Source organism: Schistocerca gregaria, chromosome 1, assembly GCF_023897955.1.
Source record: "Schistocerca gregaria isolate iqSchGreg1 chromosome 1, iqSchGreg1.2, whole genome shotgun sequence".
Lineage (NCBI taxonomy): Eukaryota > Metazoa > Arthropoda > Insecta > Orthoptera > Acrididae > Schistocerca > Schistocerca gregaria.
Window position 1 is genome coordinate 109,543,093 of NC_064920.1, and position 26,589 is coordinate 109,569,681.

At 41.7% G+C, this 26,589-nt stretch overlaps 1 protein-coding gene across 1 annotated transcript in view; it reads right to left on the reverse strand.

Moving 5' to 3' along the window:
- Positions 1-13,992: 13,992 nt before the first annotated feature.
- Positions 13,993-26,589, reverse strand: part of LOC126334620 (uncharacterized) — a 387,999-nt gene continuing 375,402 nt past the window's right edge. The window contains exons 8-9 of the mRNA XM_049997053.1: positions 26,107-26,319; positions 13,993-18,347 (exon numbers count right to left, since the gene is read on the reverse strand). Coding sequence (XP_049853010.1) covers positions 17,700-18,347; positions 26,107-26,319 — 861 coding nt within the window. The 3' untranslated portion in view covers positions 13,993-17,699. The remainder of the gene's footprint in view (positions 18,348-26,106; positions 26,320-26,589) is intronic.

Genomic DNA, 26,589 nt, shown 5'->3' on the forward strand with positions numbered 1-26,589 from the left:
GAGGAATAATGACGCTTCAAACCAATCATAAAGAACTAAACTATAGACTTGTATAAAATGTAATGTAATATTCGTGTATTTAATGTAAAGGACGATGCAGTAATTTTTATGTGTAGTATGTATGTTAAAGTATATTTTGTGTATCCTATTGTATATGTTCTGTTTTAATTGTTAAAAAACCATAAATGTACGGTATACGAGAGAAACGAATGTTACAACAAGTGATTAGCTATGTGCCAGGGTCGGCACCAGAACTATATAAGCAAAATGGCGAACAGGAATCGCTTAAATGACACAGACAGTGCAAATCAGTTGCATGTGTAAAGGAGAAAAAGAATCACCAGTGTACGAAGTGGTTGTGCTCATTGCCCACCATTTGACATTTCTTCGGACAATTCGCCGAAGGGGGCAATGTGAAGAAACTTAATAATTTTTTGTTATTTGAGAAGTGTGTAACACTGGCGAAGAAAAGAAAATTTACGCTCTTCGTTTATTAGTTTTAGTAATAGTTACCTTTTGTTGATGTCATGTCCTGATGATTAGACTTATAAACGAAGTGCTCGGTACTGTCAGGTGAAATTGTGCTAAATAATGAAAGCAACTTCTGAAACAATACGGCTCGTTTACGATACCATGGATTCCAGCTCGATAACCCTGGAAGATTATTATTATTTTAATTTTGTATTGAGAATTGAGATGGAGGAGACGATCTACACAACGGCTCTGCTCAACAATAGAGGTACGTGAATGTGTTCATCTTTTTCCCTTCATGGCCGCCAATGTCAATTTAAATATTTATGTCATATTTACTGCGACATTCAGAAACTGCAATCTTTCTTTTCATTCAATTACGAAGTGCAATTTTTTTTCTTGGGTGAATAAATGCGTTTTAACCACAATTCGTTTTATCCAGGCCAAGGGAAATGATAATACTTATAATGTACGTGCCCATATCCCTATCGTATGTTCGCACACAACTGAGTGTGTACCACCGTAACTATACTTATGACCCATTTCCCTTACAGTATTAATTCTTGTTTTCAACCACTCATTCGCGAATGTACTACGTGCACTCTTACTTTGTTTAGTCAGCCGGCTGTGTTCCATAATAACGTTACTTTCAATGGCTTAGTTTCCACAATTCACCTTAGCCTGTGTCGCAACGGCGCTTCACTCGAAATATTTACTACGCGACTCTCATTTCCAAATTACGACACAGATTGACAACGTAGAGTCTGATGAAGCCATTTCTTACTACTTATTTTATTTTATTTTATTAGTTTTCTTTATTAAAAAAACTGTTATGTAGGCATGCTATTCCTATTGTGTGCTAAAGGTTCTCCTGTCTATTCCATTGTTATTTATGTACTGTTCAGTTTTTACTTTTTCATTGCAAAGATGTTACTTACTGTATGTTTCTGCTTCACTCTAGATGTGTTACTTCTCTTCCAATGTTGTTTGCTGACATTTAACTTCTTTGGTGATAATACTTAGAAAACCGGTTAACAATAAAAGTAATATTGTAGAACAAAAGCAAACTGGTGCTTTTCATGTATTATAATGTTCTACCAAGAACCGACGGAAGATTCTGTTAATATGGAGTTTCTAACAATTTAACAGGACGGTTACACGATGTACTTGAGGGCAATGGCTGGCCGCTGTGACCTAGCGGTTCTAGGCGTTTCAGTCCGGAACCACGCTGCTGCTACGGTCGCAGGTTCGAATCCTGCCTCGGGCATGGATGTTTTTGGTGTCCTTAGGTTAGTTAGGTTTCAGTAGTTCTATGTCTAGGGGATTGATGACCTCAGATGTTAAGTACCATAGTGTTAGAGCTATTTGAACCACTTTTTGAGGGCAATGTTATGGAAATGGAAGAGCACGTAGGTTAAGATGAGATGGGAGATATGATACTGTGTGAAGAATTTGACAAAGCACTGAAAGATCTAAGCCGAAACAAGGACATAGGAGTAGACATCAAAACTATTGATAACCTTGGGAGTGCCAGCCATGGCAAAACTCTTCCATCAGCTGAGCAAGATGTATGAGACAGTTTCAAGAAGAATATAATAATTCCGATTTCAAAAAAAGCAGGTTCTGACAGGTGCGAAAATTACCGAAGTATCAGTTTAATAAGTCACAGTTTCAAAACACTAACACGAATTTTATACAGACGAATGGAAAAACTGATAGAGACTGACCTCGGGCAATATCAGTTTGGATTCGTAGAAATGTAGGTGCACGCGAGGCAATACTGACCCTAAGCCTTATCTTAGAAGAGAGGTTAAGGAAAGATAAACCTACATTTATAGCATTTGCAGACTTAAGAGAAATCGTTTGACAATATTGACTAGAACACTCTCTTTCCAATTCTGAAGGTGGAAGAGGTAAAATACAGGGGGCGTAAGGCTATCTATAATTTGTACTGAAATCATATGGCGTTTATAAGATTCGAAGGGCACGAAAGAGAAACAGTTGTTGGAAATGGAGTCAGACATGGTTGTAGCTTATCGTCAGTGTTATTCAATCGGTATATTGAGCAAGCAGTAAAGGAAACAAAAGAAAAATTTGGAGTAGGAATTAAAATCCAGGGAGAATAAGTAAAAACGTTGAGGTTTGCCGATGACATTGTAATTCTGTCAGAGACGGCAAACAGAAGAACAGTGGAACGGATTGGTAGTGTCAGGAGGATATATGTAAGATGAACATCAACAAAAGCGAAAGAAGGATAATTTAATGTGATCGATTTAAATCATGTGATGCCGAGATAATTAAATTAGGAAATGAGACACTTAAAGTAATAGATGAGTTTTGCTATTCGGACAGCAAAACAACTGATGACGGTCGAGGTAGAGAGGATATAAAATGTAGACTGACGATGGCAAGGAAACCATTTCTGAAGAAGAGAAATTTGTTAGCATCGAGTGTAGATTCAAGTGTCAGGAAGTCTTTTCTGAAGGTATTTATATGGAGTGGAGCCATGTACGGAAGTGAAACATGGACGATAAACCGTTTGGACAAGAAGAGAATAGAAGCTTTTGAATTGTGGTGCTACAGAACAATGCTCAAGATTAGACGGGTAGGTCACGTAACTAATGAGGAGGTACTGAACAGAATTGGTGAGAAGAGCAATTTGTAGCACAACTTGACTAGAGGAAGGGAGCGGTTGATAGAACATTTTCTGATGCATCAACGGTATTGGAGGGAATCGTGGTGGATAGAAATCGTAGAGGGAGTCTGTATCTGCTTCTGGTTATGCCTTACATCCAATATCAGATTTAGAAATCTCTTCTTGACCATGATGTAATCTAACTGCAGTCTTCTCTATTTCCCGGCCTCTTCTAAGTACACCTCCTTTTCTTGTGATTCTTGAACAGAGTGTTCACTGTTACTAGCTATGTGTACTGCAGAGCTACCCTCTTATTCTTACGACCAATCTCGTATTCTTCCGTTGTCCTTTCTTCTACTCCATTCCCTACAACCGCACCCCAACCGCCATGACTATTAGATTTTCCTCTGCCTTTGCGTACTAAATTATTCTCTCAGTATTCTTATATGCTTTTTCTATCTCTTTATCTTCTGCTTTCGACACCGGCACGTATATGTGATCAATTGTTGTCGGTGTAGATTTGTTGTCAGTTTTGATGAGATCGATCCTATCACTGATCGCTTCACAGTAACTCACTCAGTGTCCTATCTTCCTATTCATAACGAATCCTACCCCCGTTATACCATTTTCTGCTTCTGTTCATATTACTCTATACTCGTTTGACCAGAAATCCTTGTCTTCTTTCCCTTTCACTTTATTTACCCTCACTATATCTAGTCCCTTTTAAGATTTTCTAGCTTCTCTACATCGTTCAAACTTGTGACACTCCACGCCACGATTCGTAGAACTTTATCCTTTCATTGGTTATTCAATCTTTTTCTAATGGTCTTCTGGAGATCTGAGTGGGGGATTTGTCCGGAATCGTTTGCAATGGAGAGATCATCATGACGCTTTTTCGAATACAGTCCACATGTCCTGCGTATTCACATTGTGTGTCTTCAGTGCAGCAGTTTCCATTGCCTCCTGTTACCTCACGCCGTTGATCATTGCTGAATCTTCCGCGTTTTAGGGGCACATACCCCACTTCCAGGGCAAGAGAGTACCCTGAACCTCTGTCTGCTGCTTCGCCCTTTTTGACGAGACCGTTGGCAAAATGAGGGTGATTTCTTATGCCGAACGTCTTCGGCCGCTATTGCTGATGATTTTTGTTGAACATTTAAGCAGTGGCGAGGTTCGAATCCGGGACTATAGAGGTTTCGATTTCTAATCAAAGACGCTACACTTCAAAGGTTCAGCCCAGAAAATTTCCTCGGAATTTTAGAGCTCTAGAGTCACTATGACGTCAAAGACAGAGAAGAATCTGAAAAACGTTTACAAGGGCACTATCTGCCAAGTTATACTCATAATGAATTTGTTGGTAGCTGTCCATCATGTCAGGGGTGCCATCTTGGATCTGAGAGGAAATGAAAAGTATTATTCCATTATTGTTTATGCTTCTCCTGATTCAACTCATACTGAACAAACAACATTCATCTTACGTTATATCTACTTCAAGAAGATAATTCATAAATACGAGGTAAATGAAGGGGTTTTGGAATTCGTAGACTGTAATCAGAAAACGAGAGTTACTATTTGCAAATTTAATTCGTTTAACACTTGTAAAACACCCAGTTCCTATCAGTGAATGCTGCAGACAAGTTTATAATAACGGAAATAATAATGGAGGGTCTTGCAAAGAAAAGTCAGAGATATTTTCTTCAGTGAAGTCCTCTTGCAGAGTTCTCTTTGTGCGACTGTTATAGCCTTATGTGGAATACGTATAGTCGAGAGTTGTCATGAAATAGATATTTTTGTCAGAGTGATCCAGCATCTTTACATCTTGTTCAGTAGCAGCCCAAAACGATTGGAAATTCTGAAACAATGTTAGAAGTTTATATACCATGTCGTATATCCGTTGGAGCGCTCGGACTGACGCCGAAATACCAATTGCAGCTCACTTGGATAAAATTATCATTGCTGCTGAAACTCTCAGTGAGTTAAATTTGTAACTGAAATACTTTATGTGGTACGGGGTGTTTTGGATTATGTGATGTCATTCAAGCGTTTAATCATGGCATCAATTTAGCTAAAGTTGTTGGTACCAAGTGACTGCAGAAGCAAAATACTACACACTTGAAATATTACAATTGATGTAGAGGTAAGAAACTTCGGGAGCTTATTAAAATGACTTAAAATATCTTCGCGATAATTGGGACGCCATTCTCTCTGCTCTAAAGTTGTTGCCAGTGCAATTAATATCGATCCTGAACGTTCTGAGGTGGGCACTAAGAAGAGGGAATAATTTCGTGTTGAAACCAGGAATGAAGTGACAGATGCGACTTAACAAGGCATATCCACGATAAATGTATTTTATGTCATTGTCGACAATCTAGCGTCTAAGTTGGAAATAGTAAAGATTATAAGATGAAACTTCTAGGTTTTATGGAAATCCTTAAAGATGACTGACGATCAGGTCGCTGAGGCATGCAAGTTATTTATCAATTAATTCCATTATGAGGTCATAATAGCTGCAGAAGAAGAAATTAAATATTTGAAAACAACTCATATTTCAACCTTTGAGTATATTACTTTCAAACAATTAGAACTCTTGAAGGTCAGTGGGCTCTGTGACTCACGTTAAAAATGGTCTCACATGAAATATGCGTCAACATCTCACTGATTTAGGAACATTGCAATTAGTCAAAGTAACTAGACTTTAATGATATGATTAAAACAGTTCCTGAACGAAAGTCTCGCATAGCAAGTAGGTTATAATATGCTACCCGTTTCACGACTCTTGGCAGTTTTATGTCTGTTTACTGAAATGTGTGGGGAACGTAACACTCGATATCGCAGCGTTACTAACACCAGATTGGTTGGTTGGTTGGTTGTGGGGAAGGGACCAGACAGTGAGGTCATCTGTCCCAACGGATTAGGGAAGGATGGGGAAGGAAGTCGGCCGTGCCCTTTCAAAGGGACCATCCCTGCATTTGCTTGAAGCGATTTAGGGAAACACGGAGCACGTAAATCAGAATGGATTTGAACCGTCATCCTCTTGAATGCGAGTCTAGTCTGCTAACCACTGCGCCACCTCGCTCAGCACTGACACCAGACCTTTCGTCAATGTTACATTTCACTATAGTACTTTGCTCTCTGTTTTAAATGAAGTGGAAGTAAATTACACCAATTTGAAAAGTAAAATTAAATGGAGTGTACATACACTTAACGATAATTCGTTTTTGAGTAACCTTAAGGCGAACTTGTAACTTTGTAAGTCGTATCAGTTTTCTGTCCTGCCTTGTAGGTCACGATTGGTCATTTATCCACTTTCCCAGTTGTGGTGGTCTAGGGCTCCTGATAACTGTCTTCGTTTCTACTATTCACAGCAGTTTATTACTATTTTATGTCTATAGACTGAAGCGGCGAGTGAAAATTTGTACTAACGCCGGGAATCAAAGTTGTGTCTCACGCTTACTAGACGGGTGCTTTAACCGCTAAGCCATCTGGACACAGCGGCCCACACAGCTGCACGCATCACCCTGGCACGCCTCCCTCTTCGATCCAGATTCTCACTGTCGCCCCAGTCTACTTTCAATTACCCCTTACACACGAACAAAATTGTCGAGGCTCTCCATGCCCTGAAATAGCGCCTCAGTCTACTTTCAATTACCCCTTACACACGAACAAAATTGTCGAGGCTCTCCATGTCCTGAAATAGCGCCTCAGCATTGAACGTAAATGGGGAATGCAGCCTGAAACACAGGTTCAGGTTTTATACAAATAAAATGACACAATTGCAGAGACTTTAGTGGTCTTATATAGATTTGATTGTATGTGTATATACATAAAATCATATCTGCATGAGGTCAGTAAAGTATCTGAAATTATGTCATTTCAGTTTACTACAATTCTTTCAGTCTCCTGCACTATGAATGTGTCATGGCACTAGTATTCTTTCTCGATATGTTCAATCTCTGCACAGTCAGTCACGGTTGATCTGACTGTTATGGTAGTTTTTTCTAAGCTGCAGTAGGAAACTGGAGAACTATTTTTTGTTTTCCTACATTCCAAAAACTTTTGATTGTAATAGAACATTATACAAGATATGTCATAATAGTTATTGAAATAGAGTGTTCCGCCAATAGTCCACGTCTTCTATCATTGGTGTTCATGGTAAATAGTCGAAAATTTTACCATATTCTCTCAAGGCGACATTCCCGGGAACCTTCGATACTTTTTTCGATTATATACGTTACCAAGATCCAGAGGCTCAAATCTGTCGTACTTATCTAGTAAAACATGCGCGTAATATCCTGTCTGAGGCGTAAATGTAGTTTCAGCTGACGTTGTGGACACATGGCAAGGGTTTTGTGTTCATCGATAGGCTTCCGAGGCCACCAAATAACGTTTTTCGACAGCATTTTTTCAGTAATATAACTTAATGACGCACTGTCTCTGTATAACTGGCACTTCACGCCTATACAAATATAGCAGAAGTGGTACTGCAATAACAAAAAAATGCTTAAAAATGCCAAAGATTATGTATAACTGGAAAGAGTGTGAATTCAGTAAAATACGTCTAACAACATTTTTTGCTCTTTTATGATACAAATAATAATCCATGATATACCGCTTAATTGCGATCGATGAGCAAAATATCCAGAGCATATATGGGATGCCTTGCAACGTGCTATTCAGAAGAGATCTCCAACCCCCGTTCTCGTAGGAGACGAGGTACTGACAGAAGTAAAACTGTGAGGTCGGGGCGTGGGTAGCTCAGATTTAGAGCACTTACCCGCGAAAGGCAAAGGTTCCGAGTACGAGTCTCGGTCCGGCACAGAGTTTCAATCTGCCAGGAAGTTTCATATTAGCGCACACTCCGCTGCCAAGTGGAAATCTCATTCTGGAAGCATCCCCTAGGCTGTGACTAAGCCATTTTTCAGCAATATCCTTTCTTTCAGGGGTCCTAGTTCTGCAAGGTTCGCAGGAGAGCTTCTGTAAAGTTTGGAAGGTAGTAGACGAGGTATTGGCAGAAGTAAAGCTGTGAGGATGGGGCGTGAGTCGTGCTTGGGTAGCGCAGATGGTACAGCACTTGCCCGCGAAAGGCAAGTTCGAGTCTCGATCCGGCACACAGTTTTAATCCGCCAGGAAGTTTCGTATCAGCGCACACTCCGCTGCAGAGTGAAAATCTCATTCTGGAAATATTTAGAACTGTTTATGTGTCTCCAACTTTTGCTTCATTGTAAATTGTTGAACGAGGAAGAAGGTTGGATAAGCTTTGTTCCAAGTTCTGCCAGTCAGTGGTGATGCGAAATAACTGTTGCCTGCTGGACTATCTAGCTGACAATGTAAGTATGTTTCACAGACGAGTGCTGGAATATTGCGGCGACGGACAATAATTGTGGTCACAAGAAGTCTTCAGTTTATCTTGCGGATAATGCCAAATGTTGTAAAATCGCTGATGACACGGAATGTTACGAAATCCATCACTAAGTATGCACGTACCGGTTGGTGTGGCAACTTGCCGGAATCTAGATTGTAATCCGCCCATAGCGTTGGTTTAAATTCAGTGTTGTCAGCGTTCTGGTGCAAACGTCTGCGTTCTTAACGTTCAATGAAGCACAGAACACCGTACGCTATGCCTGTGATTAGTTACCTGTGAACTGGTCATTAACTAATAAAGACGATTTAAAACTCTCTATGGTTTTCGGTAAATAGCTTGTGCTAAAACTGTAACTGCCATGGGCAAGAAATGATATTCCGGCCTCTCGTTGAATTCACGAGAATTCTTAATGAATTTCAATGTAAAATGATAATAAGTATCAATTAGTGAAAATAAGTTAACTATACCTTAAAGTGAACCGTTCTTTCCGCACTCACAAGTATCTCGTGCGTGCAGCCTTAAAGTGAACTGTTCTTTCCGCACACACATGTATTTCGTGCGTGCAGCTATTCGAATTCGCGTCTGTGTATCTATTCATGTAATTCACCAAATGTGGACGTCATCATAACCTCCTGCAATCGTGTCCTGTCCGTTGATTTCGAAAACCTTTGCTGGATGGTCCTGGCTTCCAATTATTAGACCTGGGTCGTCTTTTTGATTGCCATGTCTAGCTGGAAGCTCATCGGGACACTGAAATGGGGATGTAGAAATAGAGTAAAAATTTTATTTAATATAATTACTTTCTATTTAGAACACAATTACATGAAACTTGTAGGGGCAAAAGTAGTTGATACAGCATATCTTTTGGAGGATTTCAGCTTTTTCAGCATGTCTTTTTCCCCTTTCACGTATTTATAAGACTCAATGCAAGTCATCTTGTAGTTGCACTGGCATTTGATTCAACAGCCCTTGGCAGCAATCGATTTCTTTCTTCCGTCCACTGGGTCGATATCAGCGAAAATACACTCCTGGAAATTGAAATAAGAACACCGTGAATTCATTGTCCCAGGAAGGGGAAACTTTATTGACACATTCCTGAGGTCAGATACATCACATGATCTCACTGACAGAAGCACAGGCACATAGACACAGGCAGCAGAGCATGCACAATGTCGGCACTAGTACAGTGTATATCCACCTTTCGCAGCAATGCAGGCTGCTATTCTCCCATGGAGACGATCGTAGAGATGCTGGATGTAGTCCTGTGGAACGGCTTGCCATGCCATTTCCACCTGGCGCCTCAGTTGGACCAGCGTTCGTGCTGGACGTGCAGATCGCGTGAGACGATGCTTCATCCAGTCCCAAACATGCTCAATGGGGGACAGATCCGGAGATCTTGCTGGCCAGGGTAGTTGACTTACACCTTCTAGAGCACGTTGGGTGGCACGGGATACATGCGGACGTGCATTGTCCTGTTGGAACAGCAAGTTCCCTTGCCGGTCTAGGAATGGTAGAACGATGGGTTCGATGACGGTTTGGATGTACCGTGCACTATTCAGTGTCCCCTCGACGATCACCAGAGGTGTACGGCCAGTGTAGGAGATCGCTCCCCACACCATGATGCCGGGTGTTGGCCCTGTGTGCCTCGGTCGTATGCAGTCCTGATTGTGGCGCTCACCTGCACGGCGCCAAACACGCATACGACCATCATTGGCACCAAGGCAGAAGCGACTCTCATCGCTGAAGACGACACGTCTCCATTCGTCCCTCCATTCACGCCTGTCGCGACACCACTGGAGGCGGGCTGCACGATGTTGGGGCGTGAGCGGAAGACGGCCTAACGGTGTGGGGGACCGTAGCCGAGCTTCATGGAGACGGTTGCGAATGGTCCTCGCCGATACCCCACGGGCAACAGTGTCCCTAATTTGCTGGGAAGTGGCGGTGCGGTCCCCTACGGCACTGCGTAGCATCCTACGGTCTTGGCGTGCATCCGTGCGTCGCTGCGGTCCGGTCCCAGGTCGACGGGCACGTGCACCTTCCGCCGACCACTGGAGACAACATCGATGTACTGTGGAGACCTCACGCCCCACGTGTTGAGCAATTCGGCGGTACGTCCACCCGGCCTCCCGCATGCCCACTATACGCCCTCGCTCAAAGTCCGTCAACTGCACATACGGTTCACGTCCACGCTGTCGCGGCATGCTACCAGTGTTAAAGACTGCGATGGAGCTCCGTATGCCACGGCAAACTGGCTGACACTGACGGCGGCGGTGCACAAATGCTGCGCAGCTAGCGCCATTCGACGGCCAACACCGCGGTTCCTGGTGTGTCCGCTGTGCCGTGCGTGTTATCATTGCTTGTACAGCCCTCTCGCAGTGTCTGGAGCAAGTATGGTGGGTCTGACACACCGGTGTCAATGTGTTCTTTTTTCCATTTCCAGGAGTGTACTATTTCCATAGTGGTGTTGTTTGCGGGAATAGAAAAAAATTACCCGCATAATTTTAACAGTTGGCATTTCAATTTAGGATTTTCTCTTTCCTGAAGAAAGTAAATTCACCATTTTTCCACGGAGTGTTTAGACTTCCATTCTGCCGAGTCACACTTAGTTTCTAGAAAGCTCTGCAGATATATATATATATATATATATATATATATATATATATATATATATATATATATATATATATATATATATATATATATATTCCTGAAAACAATTGTCGCGTGTAATCGTCACACAATTTTTAATCATGTGTATAACAGTGTTTTCAATCATCATCCAGTCTGGGGCTTCAGACAGCATCATCCAATCAAATACTTGATATTTGTTGAAATAAACGGCCCATTTCTCCAAGTAACCAAATGCTGTGGTAGAGAAAGCCATTGTACCTTCCTCAAATTTCGAAACCAATTAATTATTTCTTTGTTATGGTTCTCATTCTTTAATTTGTTCAGAATCATATTCGTTTGTATGCCAACAAAATAGGCAGTCTTTTTTTCACTCACACATCTTTGAGTGTCGAGTAATATATTTCGTATTTCAGTCGTTGAGACTTTATTCTTCTCCGTGCGTTTGATTATTTAAAAAAAAAAAAAAACAGAGCCAAGTCTGACTGCAAAAACACGAAGTAAATTTCACTGACCGATCTACTGAAAAATCTGATGTTATTTTACGTAGCCTGCCTTCGGGCTCAAAAATCGTTTTCATGGAATTCAAAGCTTAAGAAGTCTCTCAACTGTGGGCATACATGACAACCATCTTGCTTTCGAGTGGGACAGAAGAGTCTGATAATTGTCCTCAGTGTATAAGCAGAACTCTTTCAGCTTCTCTGTCCTTTGTGTATATTGAAAAATAATTAAATATTTTCAGCACGATCATTTCATTGTCGACAGTTTTGACTCCAGCAGCGGAATGTACAGTATTGTGAAGAAATGGGCAGGACATTCAATTCCTTCTATATTTTTTCCTAATTCTTCTCTAACTTAGTGAAACACATTCCGCTGGCCGCGTCGATGAATCCCTCTGAAGTTGGTATTGGTACTGTCTCCACAAAAGGCGATTAATTTATCGGAACTTGCAACTGTCTTAAAGTGTCTAGACAAAATTTTGAAATTGTCTCCGATGTTTCGTTATACAGTGAATCAAACTTCAACAGCTTCTGTCGGATTCTGTCAGTTTCAGTGAAGTACTAAACAACTAAAGGAAACATCTTTTCATCCTTGTGCTCGATGTATCGGGATCTGTGCTATGAAATGAAACTTCTTGCAATTACTTCATGCATTCGGACACGGAGTGCGGTGTGAGAACATGTCTAACAATCGCATTAGCTATGGTCCTGACTGTAGACTGCTTTGCGGCGACTTTGGAGTCAGGATACACCGCGACAGTCAGCGTTACGCTAGTCAAGAGAACTGAAGGACTAATGATGACTGACAACTTTATAAGCCGTTGTTAGTTCCGCAGCAGCAACGAGCAATTCGTCCTCTGTATATTCTTTGATCATGAATGTAGAAACAGACTTTGATGTCGCTGTTATTGTATGTATGATTTTTTTTGGTAGAAATGTGATACCTCACATCTGCTTTACCTCAGTGAGTTAGTGAGATGAAACAGGTATAAACCTCACATAACGCTTCCTAATTCGTACATCCTTTCTCAAAAAAAGACTGCTCTTTCGTGTAATCATCCGAAAAGTGACACTTTATCTTTTCATCATTAGGCATTTTCGTACGTCGTGATATGTTTATTAGACGGTACAGAGACGACAATAACACATTCAAATGGTACCTGCCCGATTCTTCTGCGTGACTCCGCTTAAATAAGTTCACATACGGCTCAGCGGCGCAATGTGCCCTTAGTGGTGTAAAACAAGTGCCCTTGTCAGCAGGATCTCCATATCTCTCGCCAATTGAACACGAATGCGACATGGTGAAGCGGGAACTCACTCGTTCCCCAGAGCCTAAGAACCATTATCGAATTGCAACAAAAGGTGTAAGATACATGGGACAATCTATCGTAATATGGCATTCGGCACTTGTAGGATACACGTCTCCGTTACCGCCAGAGGGGAAAAGGGTGCTCTGCACTGAGACTGATGCGACTGTTTGGACACTCTTTATTGTGATATGTCTGTTTTATTCATCTGAATTTGTTATCATATTCTTCTAACACGGTTAACTACCTGTTACATCACTTTTCCGTAAAATGACTTTGATCTTGAGGGTACTGCTTTTTTTCCCCGGCATCGTATGTATATAATACGTATATCAGTGGTCCCAACACACTACCATGCGGCACACCGCAAGTCATCTTTCGATGACTCTCCATCCAACATTTCCCTACCAAGGAAACCTCAGTCCAATGACAAATTATATTTAATACTCCATATAATTGTATTTTTGTTACTAATCATTTTTCTGGTACCAAATTCAGTATCTATTGAAAATCAAGAAATACCGGTGAGGCGTACGTAATATATAAACAGTATTTATTTCACTTTATAATGACACTGAGTTCGTTAGAAATTATGCGTAGGAAACCTAAGTAAAAACTGCAGGTCCCAAACGCTTAAGAATGAGATTGAATGTCCAAATTGCATCATTCTTAATGTAGTGCACTTATTAGCAAAATTAATGGTGGCACAGATGAGATGTAACTCACAATATTTATCGTTCAATTCTAACCGCCGAATCGCCACAAGTTTGCGTTAGCGCTTTGTCCACAAGAGCTTTTAAGCACAAGTACTATGCAACTCTGAAATTAACTTTCTTCAATAGAGCTGTAATAGTGCCATTTAACCCTCCTCATTATTTTTTAAGTTGCTTATCATGTTAAGTCTCATTACTGTAGAACCTATTAAACATTAGACTGTTTCAGTAAAGAAGTCAAAGCCAAAAACTATTTCTCGTGTCGCTAAGGATAAAACTTCCGTAACGGTTTCATAACAGCCTTATGTCAACATTTTATATAAGAATTAAAGCATGCGTTTAGTAAGATAATGCAGAGAAATTAGGCTCAATGAACTAGGTAAAAGTATCACATTTATTTCAAATACACTGTTTTCTCACAAATATACATTTTACTAACAATGATTATAGCTCAATGATAATTAATTTAATACAGACATTGTATAATGAATTACAGTTCTTTGTACACGTTATGAAGAATTTCAGAAGCTGAAAGTACATTGTTACAAAAATAATTGATTTCTCATAACATCACTTCCTCTTTTAATACAAATATGAAGGCATTTTGCATGGAATCGTCATGTGTTTACCAAGCTGCCTCCAATCGAAAAATACTGCTACACGAAACTATTGTTATAGATACCAAATTTCATGGTGACCTACATAACAAAAATTGCATTAAAAAGGTTCTCAAAGATAGCGCGTAGAAAGAGTTGGAAAGCACAATTACTAAGCGAATATAATGGGGTAAACAAGTATTTACAAACTTTGGGATTTGTACTGCAGAATCAGAACGTGTCATCGTGTTTAAAAAGTGAGAGACTTTTTTTATCAGAAACATTATGCAAGAAAACACGGGAAGCTTTGGAGAAACTTTCCTATCGGGGGAGGTAAGCAGCTCTTTTTTCTTTAAAAAATGTGAGCATGTAGAGAATTATAGCGTAGTATGTAAGTCTCTCATTTTCTTTGGTCAAGTACCTCGACGTACGTGAAACGTTAATCAAGATTATAAAACACGTTCTTTACACAAAAACTAATAAATACTTCTAATTGCCTGTATCTCAAGCAACCTTGATAATTTTTTTCTCTCCTATAACATGACTTGTCCAAGCAAATGAAATAATCGAGTTTTTAAATAAAATATTATTCTGTACATGGTAACTTTGTCGACAGTCATAACTCAAGTCTAAAACGTTATTAACATCCTCTGTAATTGATGCTTTACTGGACAGTTCACATTTCATCTACTGGCGTCCTTGTAACGTACCCACACAGTCCTTCGTGGGCAACATTTTGTCCCTGATTCCTTGCACTGTCTTGCTGCTAGTCACTGAGAGCGGATTTTTGATCACAGAGAAGATGGACTCACGCAAGTTCTTCCATAGCACAAAGTAACAATACCACAAGAGTCCAAGCAAATTTGGTGTTTATTACAATATAACCGGAAAAGTGATATTGGTACATGGAATCTAAAATTACGTGTGCGAGATCTCTTATTCTGAAAGAGCTGTTGGGGGCGATGGATATACACCCGTATGGAATCAATTTCATATTTCCACACGGCAATATGGTATTTAACTGAAAGTGCCGTAGCGGTCAAGACGTATCATTAGTTAACAGAACCATTCTGACAACGTTAACTGAGGCGTCCAATGAGAGAAGAACATTTATCAGTAAAAAAATTACTACAAGCGGCTTTCTGCTATTTCCAGATAGTAAATAGTAACTCACTATGATGCTGCAAAGGTCTAGAAACATTCCATTGTCAAAATATTATGTACTTGACGAAAGAACTTCTTACAAAGAAACATGGATAACTAATTTCCGTTAACGGCTGTAACTGAATGTGTGAGTGCTAACACTGCAAGGATTCTATGTCAAAAAGAATCTGCAGATGAAAGGTACAGAAACTACTTGCAGACATTTTTCTTACAGGCCAGAACAGTGTAAAACACTACAAATATTGTTCTGCGCAATTCCTCCTTACTCGGACGTTAGCGCTAATTTTTAATACCCATCTGACCTCTTTATTTTGCGTTACTTTATTGGTGAGTCTGGGTCTGTTACAGCCTGATGGTACGTTCATTATTTCCAATTTATGTTTTTTAAAAACCATTTTCTTACAGTGTTACTGCAACTGTGCGTAGATTTCTCATCATGAGGGAATGAGTACAATGTATTCTCTCAGCGCTACATCTCACTTCGTAAGGGAAGGTTTGTAAAAGTACTTCTGCAACGGGGCAGAAGGTACCATACAGTGACTCAGCTGCCACCACCATAGTTAGGTGAGAGCTGGTGACCTTTCAGCTTTCCAGCTAATTTTGGATAACTACTATTCTGAGAGACGCCTCATCCAGAAGACGGTTCGACAAGTTTATCATTTATCATCGTCGGAGAAGGCTGCTCTCATTTCTCACTGCGTGTCCTTAGAGTAAATCACTAACTCTGTACCAGTGTATGAAATTTATTTACAGTCCTGAGGCTAACAATAATTTCGTTCACGAACACTTTCGGTTATTAAGTGAGCATCTTAGATGGAAGTTTAACACTTGATCTTAATTCTTCCATGGTGAGGGAGGATGTGGAACATTCAGTCAGAGATGAAAACAGGAAGGAAAGAAGGTAGTTTCAGGTTGAACATCCCATGGATAACAAAATCATTATGGAGCAGGCATGGCAATCTTTGGTAACCTGTGGGCCTGATTAACATTCTTACGTAAGCTCATGGGCCGCAAGTATAGCTTCCGTGACGTTAATGTTTATGGGGTCACATACCGATTTGAATGGGACCCCTTTCCCGACATGCCACACCAACAAATTCTGCCTCAAAATACGTTTGTGAGAGTACATTCATTCTATGTCCACCCGACCTTCAGATGTTTACATTTATTTACGCGTCGTGAACGTTGTTTCCGTACTTATGACGTTTTACATCAGCTGTTGCAAAATTCAGATGAGCGATTAGTAAAGAAACAAGTTTCATGGCACGTGAATAAGTGTAAGTATCTGAAGATGGGACGCCAGGCGCCTTGGAATGTCATAATGGAAAAATAAATGCCTACCAAAGGAAATGTTTGCAGCTAAATCACTGTAAATTACGTTGAGTTTCAAAAGCTGCAGTGATTAAGTCCACAATGGACAAGCATTATTTACTAATTTAATGCTAGAAATAATGGAAAAACAAAATACGACAATGAGATAGCCAAACCTAGTCGACTAGCAATTACGGGTAATTCTACGGATGTTGGCCACGGGTAGGGTATGAAATTTAGTGTCTTAATATCTACGGGTACTTTTAGCAAGCATTTTTTTTCAAATAATTGTCCAAATCTGCTTCCTCACGTCCAAATCCGAGGCGAGTTGAACGTCGGCGGAAATACCCGAAACTCCTTCCCGAGCTCGCGTCTCGCTCTCTTCCCCACGAATTTCTTCCGCGGGCTGGACTGAAACCGCCAGTTACCCTCCCCTGTTATAGAGGTCGCGCAAAATAAAACTGACCCGGAAAATATTTTGTGCACCTTAAGACAGGCAACCCTACTTACATCAGCCACTCGCAGGACACACCATGTAAGTTGAGTTGCCTATTTTAGGGCGCATTAAATATTTTCACGGCCTGTTTTATTTCGGTCACCCCAAAATGGACCAGAAATTCGGATTGGCTATGCCGTATCAGAGGTACGGAACAGGCCTACGCCTTTAAGTGATCAAGGGAGATAATGGAAAACCTAAATCTGCATTTGAAGTACTGTCCTTCCGAAAAGTGCCAGTGTTTTAGGGTTGTGCCAGCTCAGTCAGTGGTTACGGTAGAAGTTGGTGTTGCGATCAAGACTGTGAATAACACTGGTACAGAATACAGAAAGTGACCGCTGCGATTTTGCCTCTGATGGCAAACGTGATATCAACCTCTGCGAATTCTGTGGCTGGGACCGAGCGGCAACGCATGCATATTCCGCCTCCGCCGCGCCGTTTGATGGAGGTAGAGCGGAAAGCGGGTGCCGTTCCTCCTGCTCCTCGCCCTACGGTTTGAAGGCGTTCAGGTGGCGACTAGTAGAGCGTGTCCGAGTTGTCGGAGCTGTGCGTGGGCGTGGCGACGTGCGTGTTGCGCGTGGCGTCGCTGCTGTCGCCGCTGCCGCTCCACGACAGCGAGGCGGCGGCCAGGCCGGCGCGCCCGCCGCCCCCGCCGCAGCCGCCCCCGCCGCCGCCGAGGCTGCTGCTGCTGGCGCCGCCCGCGCACACCGGCGACACCTTGCGGCGGCGGCTGCAGGCGGCGTCGACGATGGCGCGCGCCACCTTCTCTGTGCAGGTGAAGGCGAGGAAGATGAAGAGCCCCTGCAGCGTGTTGAGGGCCACGAAGGCGTACCACAGGCCCTCCTGGTCGAGGTAGCCGGCCAGCAGGCCGACGCTCCACGTGAGGCCCATCACGATGGCGAGGCGCACGTACAGCCGGAAGTCGCGGCGCGCGCCGCCGCCCGAAGACGTGAAGCGCGTCGTCGAGGTGGTCGCGAAGATGATGCGCGCGCTCGACACGAAGAAGGCCACGTTGCATACCATGACGACGGCCAGCGGCAGCGCGAAGAAGACGAGCAGCGCGTGCCGGTGGCCGAACCAGCACGTGTAGACGCCGAACGCGGGCCGCAGTTCATCCGGCCAGCCGCCCTCGGGCGCTGCGTCCGCCGCCAGCGCCACCACCACCTGCGGGCGAGATCGGCGTTCAGTGTCGTCAGGGGGCAGCGTAGTTCGCTCACATTTATTTTATACATCTCTTTTGTATTTCCTTGTGCTAACAAGCTGTGCTTCCCCAAGCGGGACTTTTTTTTCTTGCCGGACATTACGTGTTCGTGTCAGCCAAACAATACCGAAGGATAACTATTGTGGCGCCTCGTGTTGGCAAAAATAGTAACTTCTAACGTAAGAAATGATGGCATTCTCAACGACCGACAGATGATAGCATGTTACCTCAAAGTAAATCAGCGACAGAAATATTAAATTTAAAAATAGTGCACTACGAGGCAAAGAATAACCTTTTTAGTAGACCTTAATCTGTGAAAATAAACAAAATAGAAAAGCATAAAACGTATGTAGATATAATTGTTGAATGCTAATCTATAAACGGCAGTCGAATGAGAACGAGAGAGATGGAAGGTAGAAGATGAAGTACTGACTGAACTGAAACATTTAGAAACTGTGATTCGGAAGCTCAATTGGTAGAGCAGTTGGCCGCGAAAGGCTAAGGTGTCGGAGTTCGAGTCTCGCTCTGACACAGTTTTAATCTTCCAGGAAGTTTCAAAAAGTAAGTAAACTATTTATTATTTCGAAAGTCATAATCATAACTTTAAATATTGTGAGACAAGACGGTTAGTAACTTCTCGAAGGAATGTTTGCAGTGGTCTACGGAACCATGATTGTATCCAGGCCTCCTGGCCCAAAGCAAATCGACGGCCACCAATATCTTTCTTCAGGTTTTCAAAAATACAGAAATCGTACGTTGAGAGATTGGGATTGTATGGAGGATGTGCAAGTGCTTACCAGCGAGACTTCTGCAGTGTAGTCGACGCAACGTTAGCAACATGTGGGCGGGCCTTACACATCCTCCATACAGTTCCGATTTCTCCCCATGCGATTTTCATATTTTTGGAGCCAAGAACAAAGGCAATCGTGTTCATCGATTTACATCGTAAGAAGAGGTGCACTCCTGGGCAAGGGCGCTCATACGATAGTTTGTAGGGTGTGGCGTTGGAAGACGAATGGGACTTGTGAGTAAGTATAAAAAAGTTCCGGTTTCGACCCTGTTAAAAGCCTGCGTAATACTGAGTTTTAAATCATTTTCTTGAAAGGAAAGCACCTGACGACACTATACTTGTTCCTTTCCCTAAGAGCTAGGGAGGGGGGAGGGGGGGGGTGGTAGGGGGTCGGCAGGGAGACCGCTGCGTCTGGGTTTAACCATGGTTCCGTTCGCAAACGCAAACTTTTTCCATGTTGGTATTGGCCGTCTTGCCTCACAGTGGGATAAATTTATTAACTAATGCGAGAAAATGAAACGCCTACAGCCGTCCTCATGATTTTATTTATTTTGTATTTACCAGTTTGGGCGATTCAAAGCTGCATCTTCAGGCAGTAGTTAATGCTGAAGGGGTTGACACGATCCCAATATATACCGCATCAGTGGCCAACATAACTGGTTACGCAGACTCTCTGAAAACTTTGGTGTCAGCACTCCAACCATCAACTGCTAACTCAGCCAGTTGTCGGTAATTTGGACTGCAGCCATTATATTTTCGAAGTGATACAGCTGGAGTCTGTTCCCCTATCTTAGAAGTCTGCGCAATGTTACCTTTCAACAAGATAACTAAAGACCGTTTGTCGCTAGTGCTTTCGTGATATACCTTCGACGTTTGCTCTGTTCAGCACGTTCAGCAAGTCTTTCATCCTCTGAAAGCATGTGGCATGGGTTACTAACATTCTGGTGTTCCACCACCAGCCAGGCATCTTGACTGACGAACTCTGGCACTGAGTTAAAGTTGTACAGAATGACTGTCTGTCATCCGTGTTGAGCTTGTTTCGATGCCGGGCAAGGTTAGAGTCACTGTTGCTGTGTACTAAAGTACGCACCATGTATGCTCTCAAATCCACTCCAAATTGAAGTATTCAACCTGCTATGATTATTTGATATTAAATAAAATCTAATTATTAGCCGTCGTTACCGGAGCTGTATTTGTAAGGGCCAGCAATGTATGTCCTAAAATACAAGTGTTTTGTCATTACAGAGTTTACAAAAGGTTTACGTTTGTATAACAGCTGTATACATTGAAATTACTTATTGAAAAGCGCTTCTTCACATATTATAAGAGTGAGGTTTGATCTTCTTTTTCCACGCTTAAATACAAGTTGGCGGATGCATTCGCTTACATCGGCTGTTGATTTGATGTGCCGAAATACATAATGTGCGTACAGATAAGGTACCCTTCTGGAGCTACTGCAAAGATACTTCAGCGTAGTGCTGATCACTTTAGGCTTAGAAATTTAATTATTTAGATTTGAAAGTTGCTAGTAATGGCCAATGAAGAATAATCTTTCTTCCTAATTAATTGTTGTTTCTATAATTTCAAATTATAAGAGTTTTATGGAACACTGGAGGTGTATTTCATTTCTTAATTGTAGTTGATAATTCAGTGTGTAGTCGGGTGTGCTGTAATGTGGTTCTATGTTTCTGATCTTCTAACAAATACATTTGTACTTCTTTCTTCGCAGAATGTAATGTTTTAAGTTTTTTCCTTGATGCTTACCACTGTATTGGGCTAAGTCAGCAGCGCAGGTTGATTTATTTAGGGTGCTGAGACTAAGAGCATCTATGTGTTCTCGGTGTTGCACATTAAAAATCCTTCTAGTATGGCCAATGTAAAATTTGAGGCACACAGAACAATTTAGTTTATAGTCCCAGACTTGTGGTGTGCATAATTCTTTCAATTTATGTTATGAACAGTTTCGCATTTATTTTTATTTTTGTAGAAATGCCAATTCTGATACTCTTAACACAAAATAAGTTTGCACACTGATAAGACATCTTACCAATGAATGGTATGCAGATGTATTTCACTAAACTGTTGTGAAATTTACAGACGGGGCCAGAGCGGTAACCATTACTGTGGGCTATGTGTTTGTAGTTCTTGTAGTTTATCTTGAGTGAAAAATGGGATTTTTCCTATTCTCTTCAGCATTGCCTTATAATACGCCATTTTATGTTGCTCAGGAGAATATGATGAGCTGTAGATTGTGATATCAGTTGCAACGGGTTTTCTGTATACTTTAAATTTATGTTTACCATTACATTTGCTAATATTTAAATCCAAGAAATTTATGCCATTATCAGTTTCATGCTGAACAGTAAATTTTCTATTTTGGTGTAGTTTGTAACGAAGTCCTCCCTCAGGCTGTGAGCGAGGGAAAAATAGCCATAGCAGCTGTTATTTCCATACTGCCACGTGTCTCTCATAGTTCTTTGTATCAGCGGCAGCAATATTACAACTGAAAATAAAGCACTACGAGGCAAAGAATAACGTCTTTAGCGGACCTTAATCTGTGAAGTTGAAGAAAATGAAAAATCATAAAAAATATGTAAATATATTTGTTGAATGTTAACCTACAAAGGGCAGTCGAATGAAAACGAGAGAGATGGAAAAAAGGTAAATTTGGAAGGTAGAAGATGATATTGACGGAACTGAAGCCATGAAGACTGGTCTTGAACGGTGATTCGGCAGCTCAATTGGTAGAGCAGTTGCCCGCGAAAGGTAAAGGTGGAGTTCGAGTCTCGCTCCGACACACAGTTTCAATCTTCCAGGAAGTTTCAAAAAGTAAGTAAATTATTTATTATTTCGAAAGTAATGGAGTATGTTTAAGTGCTTACCAGCGAACCTTCTGCAGTGTAGTCTACACTCGTTTCCTCTACATTACCATCTAGGAGGTTCATTGATGGAAATATTTAGTGAGAACATCAAAACACGTATCCTACCTGTATCAACCCTTGTTGCAGTTGCAAATCCATTTTTGGAAGTGTAGCTTTCTTTTCTGCCATGATCCATCAAATGCAACACTAATGTCTGTTACTCCGCCATTCTCATTTACTGCTTCCAGAACTGCAGTTCTCACAGATTTGTTGCAAGAGTCCATGCATTTTCTAATAATTTAAGCGTACTTCTCATATAGTGTAGGTGTAATGGGGGATTAATGACAGCACCAAGTGGTCTCCTACCACTACTCCCTTTCCCAATAAACCAAAGTCCATATACACACATCAAAAACGTTTTCCATTGCTACAGTTCCCAGTACTCTTGCAGATAGACGTTAACTGTGGATATTGTAACACAGATACATTGCCTTTCAGAGATGTCACTAAACCCGCCCAAAGATGTAAACAACCATGCATGAGTAGCGCCTGTTAGACGGAGGGGGTCCGATAGCCGATCAGTTCCAGTCATTCCAACAGGAAAGGGGTACACGGCTTGTGTTGTCTGTAGTTCAGCCCGGCCTAGACAGTGAACAACGCGGTTCGTTCGCGTTCGCATTGTTACTTTGTGCCCGGAAGGGGTCTCAACAAAGGAAGAGACCAGGCATCTCGGTCTGAACCAAAGCGACGTTGTTGGGACATGGAGAAGATACAGAGAGACAGGATCTGTCGATGAGATGCCTTGCTCAGGCCGCCCAATGGCTACTACTGCAGTGGACGACCGATACCTACAGACCATGGCTCGGAGGAGCCCTGACAGCAACGCCGTCATGTTCAGTAATGCTTTTCGTACAGCCACAGGACGTAGTGTTACGACTCAAACTGTGCGCATAGGCTGCATGATGCGCAACTTCACTCCCGACGTCCATGGTGATGTTCATCTGTGAAACCACGACACCAAGCTGTGCGGTACAGATGGGCCGAACAACATGCCGAATGGATCACTCAGAATTGGCATCATGTTCTCTTCACCGATGAGTGTCGCATATGTCTTTAACCAGACAATCGTCGGAGACGTGTTTGGAGGCTACCCGGTCAGGCTGAACGCCTTAGACACACTGTCCAGCGAGTGCAGCAAGGTGGAAGTTCCCTACTGTTTTTGGGGTGGCATTATGTGGGGTCGACGTACGTGGCTGGTGGTTATGGAAGGCGCCGTAACGGCTGTATGATGCGTGAATGCCATCCTCCGACCGATAGTGCAACCCTATCGGCAGCATATTGGCGAGGCATTCGTCCTCATGGACGACAATTCGCGCCCTCATCGTGCACATATTGTGAATGGCTTCCTTCAGGATAATGAAATTGCTCTACTAGAGTGGCCAGCATATTCTCCAGACGTGAACCCTATCGAACATGCCTGGGGTAGAATGAAAAGGGCTGTTTATGGCCGACGTGACGCATTAACCACTTTGAGGGATCTACGCCGAATCGCCGTTGAGGAGTGAGACAATCTGGACGAACAGTGCCTTGATGAACTTGTGGATAGTATGCCACGGCGAATACAGGCATGCGTCAATGTAAGAGGACGCGCTACTGGGTATTAGAGATACCGGTGTGTACAGCAATCTGGACCACGGCCTCTGAAGGTCTCGCTGTATTGTGCTACAACATGCAACGTGTTTTTTTTATGAGTAGTAAAAAAGGCGGAAATGACGTTTATGTTGACCTCTATTCCAATTTTCTGTACAGGTCCCGAACCTCTCGGAACCGAGGTGATGCAAAACTTCTTTTGATGTGTGTAATCTCCTCACATTGACTTCTTATAGTTCATTATTTGATAATTTGATAGAAGTTAGAAGTGACCTATCAATATCACAGTTTGTGCTATAATTTACAATTTACTAATTAGTCCATTCCTAGCAGTCACATCTTCTAACAGCACTATATGCCAACCCTATAACTTGCGTGCTACAGTCTCTTTCAACACTGATATTAAGATATTCAAATCGGTAAGGATATTTACAGCACTGACTTCATGAATAGGCGATGTATTTCCTACACATTGATGTTGTGATTTTCTTTTTGATGCACTAGGAGGAGTGACTACAGTCTTCTTACCACTACATCTATCACTTTGCACTGTTTCACTACGGGTCAAAACTGATGTAGTTCTATAGCGCTTGTTTCATTTGTTACGGCGACTCTTGGACACGCTCTGCTTTAATGACTGTACGATGCGAACTACGACACACAATTTCGCTATAAACACCGCAAATTACCAAATATGAAAATATTTCTTTTGTTTTCAAAGATTTGCGAGGATATGAACAAAGAAATTTTGATAACTGTGATACCCAAATCCAAAGGGAACAAAGCTAAACCACAGCGTCCTAGATTATGTAGCTTCTGAGATTTGAATATAAATCTGAAAGGATGCAGGTATCAATGCAGAAATTTAATTGAATTCTGTTTTAAACTGGGGTCTGATCACATCTTAAATGAATCACCGTTTAATTTAAATTTGTTGAAGCTCTACCACTGTCTTCGGACTGGTTTGCACCAATCACCAACTATTCTCTTTTGATAAAAGCTAAGCCAACCTGAAAAGAAAGAATATAAAATAAGTTTTTTTAAAGAAATTGATGGATAATATAAGTATTTGTTTTTAAGAATGCAGTTTCATTTGTTTTTAGTGTTTTCTTTGAATTTCTTTAGTTTTAGAACGTGAATCATCTTTGAAAATGCTGTATATAGCGCTGAATTTATCTGTACGATCACTTTTTATCGGGTCATATGATTTCTTCCACTCCCACGCCAATGGACTTCTCAGTATTTTGAATCAGACACAACGTTCGCAATTCAGAATACGCCTATTCATAGACTTTGACGAAAAATTAAACTAAAAGCTATTTATTGCTACTCAATAAGAAGAAAATATTGGAAGGACAGGCAATGACAGAGAGTGTCAACAGTAATGATTCAACAATACTGAAGGTACAACGAAATGTGTCAACTGTTTTCATTTGGTTACACTGTAATGGTACTTGAATTACGTAACCATTACGGCATCTCACCTCAACCTCTCGATACCTGCAATATTCTACTGTGTTTCTGTAAAATAGTTAACATATTTCTGTGACAACATTCAGATTTGATTTCATGAATGTAGAGGTACTTCGATCCATCGATATGTATGTACTGCAATGATATTATTCTTATGTGTATTCTTTCTTTTGTCACTATGATCATTGACGTACTTGTAACTTTGATTTTTGGGCGCGTAAGCGGTTATTAGAGAGTCAAGATATGGTCGTCATGTTAGAAAGACGCAAATTGTAGTCAGTTTATGAAATGTGAACTTTAACAGTGAGGAAGATATTTTCAAGTATGTTTTATATTGTGAAGTGACGCTTTGGAACGAGTTACGTGATATTGCAACAAAAGTAATAAAAAAGAAGTGTAACTTAAATTCGGAGTGCATCAACATTGTCCTAACTTGCAAAAGTTTAATCTTCAAGAATGGTTTATGAAACACATCTATAATACTTCTGAATATCGCGGAATAACACCTAGGCCTCTTTGCATCCGAGCTTGGAATCATCACTACCTAGATTTTCGACGATTGAGCCATGAGTTCACAACGAAAAGATGAGAGCCTAGTTTATCCACTAGATTTTCGACGATTGAGCCATGAGTTCACAACGAAAAGATGAGAGCCTAGTTTATCCACTATTTCAAGCAATGACTTTATTAACTGTGCTCTAATGACACCTGCCACATAATATAACTTTGCTGTTGCCCAAAAATGCAGTATTTAGCAGCGTGAGCAACACTACAATCATAATTAATTTTTGACCTTTGTTCTGGTATGATTGTTAGAATACCCACAGACTCTTTTCACTCAACAGAATAACTGACTGAATAGACCATTTGATACACTTGTCAGTCAGAGAGGAGGAGTGGACTTGAGGAGATTGATGGGAGACCGGCTCGCCAGAACAAGATGCTCACCGACAGCATCGGCGCGGCCCAGCAGAAGGCGGAGTAGGCGGCGAACTTGCGCCACTGCTTGCCCGACGAGACGCGCAGCTCGGACGTGGCGAGCCGCAGCGTGCGCCACACGTCGAAGGCCATCGCCAGCGTCCAGCAGAAGGCCGCTAGGAACGAGTACTGCACCACCGCCGCCGCCGACACGCAGCCCGCCGTCGGCCCCGTCGGAATCATCTGTCGAGACCGTCAATTGTTACATTGTGGACTACTCTGCTGCTTCCCACACTACATGTTTTTATTTAAAAACAGCCTGCACTGGAATTTTGAAGTACACATGGAGAGAAACTGCAATCGACGTTCCTCAGGGTTCTATATTGGATCCATTACTGTTATTAAACTAAACTGAGGTGACAAAAATCGTGGGATACCTCCTAATATGGTGTCAGACCTCCTTTTGCCCGGCGTAGAGAAGCAAATTCACGTGGCATTGACCTAAACAGTCGT